Source organism: Caenorhabditis briggsae, assembly GCF_000004555.2.
Source record: "Caenorhabditis briggsae complete genome, chrIV, whole genome shotgun sequence".
Taxonomy (NCBI): Eukaryota; Metazoa; Nematoda; class Chromadorea; order Rhabditida; family Rhabditidae; genus Caenorhabditis; species Caenorhabditis briggsae.
The window spans coordinates 2,341,508-2,349,060 of record NC_013487.2 but is presented as its reverse complement, the minus strand read 5'-3'; the positions used below and the strand labels follow the sequence as shown (position 1 = coordinate 2,349,060).

The following is a 7,553-nucleotide window of genomic DNA, read 5'->3' as shown; positions in this document are numbered from 1 at the left end:
CCCGTATTCTCCTGATCTTGCTCCTTCCGACTATTGGTTATTTGGCGATATGACACGTGCCTTCGAAGGAAGAAGCTTCAATTCCCGTGGAGCGGTCGAAGCGGCACTCAAACAATACTTTGCCTCACGCCCGGCTGGATTCTACCGCAATGGAATCCATAAATTGAGGGAACGTTGGAGACATGTTGTTGATAATGATGGACAATATAATTAATTATTCGGTTATTTTTTCTTTGAGAAATAAACTATTGAAAAAGTGACAAAGACTTTCCCGCCAACCTAATATGATTAAATGGAAGACGAGTCTATCATCTACAGACCTCATAGACCACATATGTATCTACACAAACACACATGTAATAAGGCTTGTCGGAATAAACACTCGAAAATTAGAAACGATGATTATGAGAGAGAATCTCCTGAAGTATTTTACTTCTTGTCATCTGAACGCAAGTTAACAGACGAACTAATAACTTTTGATAAAATCGAGAAATACTTTTTCTTCACTAGCAATGATGAGCTAATGCAAGATATAGATAAAAGTTATAAAACAAAATTTCATGGAGGATCCGAACCGATATTTTTATATTGTAACGACAAACTTTTTTGTAATAGATATGGTCCATATGGAGACAACATCATAGATATAGAACAAACTAGAGATACAACTAGATTCAATAAAAAGAATACACCAATTAATAAAATCGATTTTGAAATTAGAGGGAATACAAATGAAAATGTTCCGTCAATAAAAAATGATACCCACTATATCATCACATCCGAGGATGATATAAAGTTTTTATACAATTCAAGGGCATCTGTTTTTATATCTGAAGAGGATGAACACCTATTGAGTTTAAAAGATGTTGAGCAGTTATATCGCAGAGCTAATACTTATGTTCCAGATAAAAGAATTAAAGATAGTATATCAGAAAATGAAAGAAGAAAAATGTTATTATCTATGGCATTTACTGACGGTTTGATACATTCTTCTACTTATTAGTTTCCAACCATTTTGATATTTTATCCTTAGGATTTTTGATATTATTAGTGCTTAGTTGTTCACTCACTTCATTAAAATAAGACAACACAAATTTCTTTACATCCACTCCAACCCCATCCTTTGACAAGAATCTACCTGGTGTCTCTTTGTATGGTTTCTGCTCTTTCTTTGTTAAGTATATTTTTGTGTCTGTATTATTCTTTCGGCCAGTATAAATATTGATTGTTTCAGGAGGATTAGGCCAATATTTAACAATATGTTTTATAATTATATCTATACAAAGTGTATCAATTAAATCTTTCTGTGTTGGAGAACAGTTGCTCAAAAAAAACCTTGATTTTTCCTCCTTTCCTCTATAGATTTATTTTCACTAATTAGTTGTTTATTTTGTTCAGCCATTTCTGCAGCAATATCTCTAGAATATTGTGAAGCTGTTTCTGATAGAACTTTGATTTGTTTTCTAGCTCCTGTTAATAGAAAATTAAGATTTATTCCATGAGCCTCAGTAAAATTGTTATTGTATTTGGCAGCATTTAAATAATGTTTTTTACTTTCAACTGGTTCCGATTTTGCCAGTTTATTCGCTTTTTCAATTTCATTCTTCATTTTTTCTAAATCTTCTTTTGTATCAGGAGATAGGTCTGGAACTTTATCAATATTGTTAGATAGAAGAATCATATAATTTAACTTGTCTTTATAACCGGCTCCATGTGCTGTTATTCCTATATTATCTAGCTGGTCTATTATTTTTTTATTTTCAGTAGCTTTATTCATTTTCTCTATAGTCATTACTTTACTCATTTATTACATAAAAAAATCAAGTTCAAAAAGTCAGAATAGAAAAATTAGTTTTCTCTAGGAGAAAGAAGATTTATTCTGTTGCATTGATTGGGGGTTTCTAGAGTTTGGAAAGATACTTTTTCTACAGGTTGGGAAGATTTTTTAGATCCAAGGTATTTAGAAACATCCATTTCTTTACCTAATTCCCATAAACCTCTATATAAAGTTTGAGTAGAAAGATTGTGCTGTTTTACCCATTTTCTCTTGTCAATTTTGAGTGGAGTTTTTTCTTGATCACTAATATACATTTTTGCTAGAACAATATTTCGTGACATTTATCTAGTATGAAGTTAATAACATAATATAACATTGTATAAAACAGTATAACTTTGTATAACATTACATACCAATATTCAAGTAAATAACCCCTAAGTCTTTCTTCTTGATTACTTTCTGTTTGACTAGTTCATCTAACATAGCATGAATTTTATTATACTCGTCTTTGTTACCAGCCTGATATGAACCAATAGATAGTCTTAATAAGTCAATTAGAGAGTTGGTATTTGATGGTATGAAAGAAATAGAACTTCCTGATGTTGAAGATGTTCCAGCTGTAGTTGGGGTCTTAGCTACAAAATATTTAGACTTTATGAACGCCCATTTATCACTGGAATCTGCATTATATCTTTTGGATTCTTTATCAAACCCTTGGTACAGAGCATTGGAGCATAATAATATTTTTTGGTAATTTGAAGAATCTTCAGTTGTAATCTTATTCAAGTCGGGAGACTTTTGAGTAGTAACTCCATTAACCCTTCAGTTGCTGTGTATTCTTCATTATTAACTTTGATAATATTTTGATCGAATGTAATGTCTTTGTTACCAATAGTATATTTCTTTTCTGCTTTGTTGAACTTGATTGAGTATCCGGCATTGCTTCTATCAGATCCGTCCTGAAGATAACTTACAATTAGATTACTTACAACTTGAGGTGGAGAGGAACTAGGTAGAGAGGGAGGTAGGATTACTGAGGGTTGCTTAATGAGACTTTTACGATTTGTCTTTGGTGTCGAAGTGGATGGAGGTCCTATAGAAAGTTGAGAAGGAGATTTAAAGTTGTTTAGAGTTTCTACTATTTTATTCTTTTCATCTATAATTTCTTCTTGTAGTTTTTTGTTGGATTCTAAAATAGGTTTAAATACTTCAATTCTATAATCTTCTACATGTTCTAAATCTGATCGCTCTTGTAAATTCTTGATTTTATGCTCTTTCCGATTTTTCAAAAAGTTGTTTACTATTTCATTACGTCGTTTTGGGTCATTTATCTCAACTACAGAATGCATTTATTACAGGAAATATCATCGATTTTAGATTGATTAATTCAATATTTCTGAAAATTTATTAAAGGTTTTAAATGATACTTTTCTTGCTCTATAAATGGAACAAGTTGATTACAAAAAATTAAAAAGGGATCAACTACGAAAACTTGTAAGAAACAGAACTAACACAAGTAGAGATGATGTTAGAAATATGAGCGTGCCTGAAATGCGTAAAATACTCAAACAGCTGGATATAGATGAACTTAGCGAAAAGTCAAATCTTCAAATGATGAATCTATTTCCCTTCGATGAAACTGTCTTTAGTGATTACAAAGAAGTTGGTGATACATTGAGAGATACTTTTCACAGTGGAAATTCTAAAACATTAGAATCCTTTTTAGATAAGAAAGGGCCTGATATTGTTAAAAAAATTTATGAAAATAGTGTGAAAATATATGTATCCTTAGAATGTGAAATGAAACAAGAGGGAACTGAAAATAAGGCTATAGTCCATCTAAAAACAGCTAGCGAAATAGTGAATCCGGCGGATGATAGAAAAGTCTTTTATGAAAAATTAAAATTAGATTTAGTAAATAGATTAGAACATTTTCAAGGTAAAGGTTCTGGTTTTAGATTAAACAGAATCATAGGTTTAAGAATGTTTCAAACTAAGATTATGCCATTATCAGGATCTAAATATATTGAATTACCAGATTGGATAAAAAATAAAAAAGCAGTAGTCAATGTTCAAAACAAAGATGAAAAATGTTTTATGTGGTGTATTTTAGCTCACTTATATCCAGTGGATCAAAATCCTGAACGAGTAAGTAAATATAAGGATCACATTTCTAAAATTAATTTCGAAGGTTTCGAGTTTCCATTCCAAGTTAAAGATGTAGATAAGTTTGAGAAGAGAAATAACTTGGCTGTTAATATTGTAACTCATGATGTCACAGGACCAGCAATAATTGAGTCATATAAAGTATCTAAAAACATCAACGTAGATTTAAGTAGAGTGATAAACCTTTTGTTAGTAACTGATGAATCTGGAGAAGGTCATTACTGTTTGATTAAAAATATTGATAGATTGATGAACACCCAAAATAGTAGAAGCAATAAATTTTGTATTAGATGTCATAATAACTTTTACAATGCAGAGAAGTTTGAAAATCATTTAGGTGACTGTATGAGTAATGCTCCAATGCAAATGATTAAACCTTCCAATGATTATATTGAATTTTCTAATATTCAGAAAACACAAAAACATAGATTTGTATGTTACGCCGATTTTGAATCTGTTATATACAAGATTGCTGGTGTTAACAATTCTCTTGACAAGCCTTGGAGTGAAAACGTTGGAAAACATACTGCTTCTGCATTCTGTGTGATTGTTGTGGATTCTTTCACTCAGAGTATTTACGAAATGAAGAGCTATGTTGGATATAATACTATCTTGAAGTTCAATGAATATATCTTAGATGTATGTGCAAGACTATTGAATAAAGGTGATGAGAAAATGAAAAAATTAAACAATGAAGAGTGGGAAGAATATGACAGCTGTAAGTCATGTCCACATTGTGGAAAAGCATTCCAAGGAGACAAAGTTAGAGATCACGATCATTGGACTGGATTATACAGAGGACCTCTATGTAAAGCATGTAACCGATTGAAACGTAGAAATAATTTTATACCAGTATTTTTCCATAATCTTAAAGGCTATGACTCACATCATATAATTAGTGATGAGGAATCAAGCAAACTATTGAAGGAAAAAGGTGTTGAAATTAAAAGCATCTCAGCAAATATAGAAAAATTTATTAGTTTTAGTTATTACTTTCATGATGATTCTAAAAGATGTGAAATAAGATTCCTGGATAGTTTAGGATTCATGCCTTCCAGTCTGGACTATCTCAGCAGTAACCTACAAGATGACGAATGTGTGATTACTAAAAAGTATTATAATGATGAGAAGATGTTTAAACTGTTGAGACGCAAAGGTGTATATCCATATGATTTTATTGATTCCTTTAAAAAGTATTCTAACGAAGAACTTCCTCCAATTGAAAACTTCTACAATGCTCTATCTGGTGAAAATATTAGTGAAGAGAATTATGAATATGCTCTAAATGTATGGGGAGAAACTGATTGTAAAACTTTAGAAGACTACAGTAGAATTTATATGATTAATGATGTGTTACTATTAGCTGATGTTTTTGAAACTTTCAGAAATGTGTCTCTTAAAGAATATAAGTTAGATCCATGTTGGTACTATACATCTCCAGGATTAGCTTGGGATGCTATGTTATTCAAAACTGGAGTGAAGCTACAGACAATCAAGGATGTTGAAATGTATAATTTTATTGAGAAAGGCATTAGAGGAGGTATGTGTAATACCATGCTAAGATATTCGAAAGCTAATAACAAGTACATGTCTAATTATAATTCTGAAGAAGAATCAAAATACTTACTTTATCTAGATGCAAATAATTTATATGGATGGGCAATGAGTCAGAAATTACCTTATGATGAATTCGAATTCGTTGAAGACTTTACCTTAGAAATGATAGATGATCTTGTTTCAAAAGAAAAAGGTTGCATATTAGAAGTAGATTTAGATTATCCAGAAGAATTACATGATAAACATAATGATTTACCTTTCTGTCCAGAGAATAAACGAGTTGGATCTACCAATAAACTAATAAATGATTTTAGTCCAAAGAGAAATTATGTAATACATTATAAAGCCCTTTTGCAAGTTTTAGATCATGGATTAATTTTGAAGAAAATTCATAGAGTTATTACTTTTAAAGAAAGCAATTGGTTATCTTCTTACATAGAACTGAATACTAACTTGAGAAAAAATGCCAAGAATGATTTTGAGAAAGACTTTTTCAAGCTCATGAACAATTCTGTCTTTGGTAAAACTATGGAGAACGTTAGAAATAGAGTGGATGTCAAAGTGGTGTCAAATATGGATAAAGTTATGAAACTAGCTGCTAGCAATAATTTTAAACAGAGACATATTATAAATGAGAATATGATTTTAGTAGAGATGACTCAGAAGAATATTAAATTAGATAAGCCAATTTATGTGGGGATGTCTATTTTAGATTTGAGCAAGTATCTAATGTATGAGTTCCACTATGATGTTATGCTTCCGAAGTATACTTCAAACTTGAGACTGTGTTATCAAGATACTGATTCTTATATTTATGAAATTAAAACAGACGATGTCTATGAAGATATGATGCATATGAAAGAACACTTTGATTTTTCGGATTATCCCAAAGAAAATAAACTTCATAGCATTGAGAATAAAAAAGTTATTGGGAAATTCAAAGATGAGTTAAATGGAAAGATAATGACTGAGATTGTAGCCTTTAGACCAAAACAATATGCTTTTAAAACTGATGAGGGAATGGAGTCTAAAAGAAATAAAGGTGTGAAGAAATCTGTTGTTAAAAAGTTATTTAATTCGAGTAAGCATCAAATTCATACTGTAAAACAGAATAAGGTTGTGTTAAATAATTTAGTTGGTAAAGATAAAGAATCAAAAAGGTATACAGTAGATAATATAGACACTCTAGCTTTCGAGCATTATAGAATTCCTAAATCAGAGTTAGAATAGAATTTTTATAATCATGTTTTTCTAATAATTTTAATAAGAGTAGACAGTAGTATCCACAATGATGAGTATCAAATTTTTGTATTTGAAACGTTGAAGTAATTATTTCGTTTGAAGTATTATGTTTAAGATATTTTATTATTTCTTGAGGTGGGTCCAAACCAAAAGAGTCAAAATAATAATATTCACTTTTATTTACTTTATAACAGACCCAATGAGTACCTTTATTATCTGAACTATCAAGATTAATGATGCCTACTTCTACTTCTTTACGTTTTTCTGGTAAAGTATCCTTCATAAATACACCTCTGAAATCTTTGATTTGTAACTCTTTTGCTATTTCTAATAAATCTACATTTGTTAATGGTTTCAAATCTTTATTCAGCATTTAATAAAACGTAATAATGGTAAAGAATTGAATGAAAAGAGTGTTGGTTAACACTTGATTTTTTTGCCGTTTCTTCATGGTTCTGACGGTTGATTTTTCATGTTTGCTCGACGAGAATTTTTGGCTGATTTTTCTGATTTTTTTCAGTTTTTTTCATGATTTTTTTCGTTTTTTTCGATTTTTTTTCAATTTTTCTTGCATATTTTTCGGATCTCATTAAGTGGATAATCCTGAGCTTTTGAGAGGGTTTCGAACTTTCTAGCATTCAAACACAAGACAGGCGCTTTACCATTCTGACATGAGAACAAATTGATAAGAGAATTGAAAACGCATTTAAGTGTAGAGAATTTGTTATCAGTTGGAGTGAAAAGTGACTGTTTTGAGAGGTTGAAAAAAAGTGGGACAAAAGTGGGAAAGTGAGTGGGGGTGAACTCAGTT

General features: G+C 30.5%; 1 protein-coding gene across 1 annotated transcript; it reads left to right on the top strand.

Annotated features, from left to right (window-relative positions):
- Positions 1–3,220: 3,220 nt before the first annotated feature.
- On the top strand, positions 3,221–6,730 carry CBG26257 (the record flags this gene model as incomplete). The annotated part of the gene is made up of 1 exon (XM_045244898.1): positions 3,221–6,730. One exon carries the CDS (start codon positions 3,221–3,223, stop codon positions 6,728–6,730), a length of 3,510 nt encoding a protein of 1,169 aa, XP_045100466.1.
- Positions 6,731–7,553: the final 823 nt, after the last annotated feature.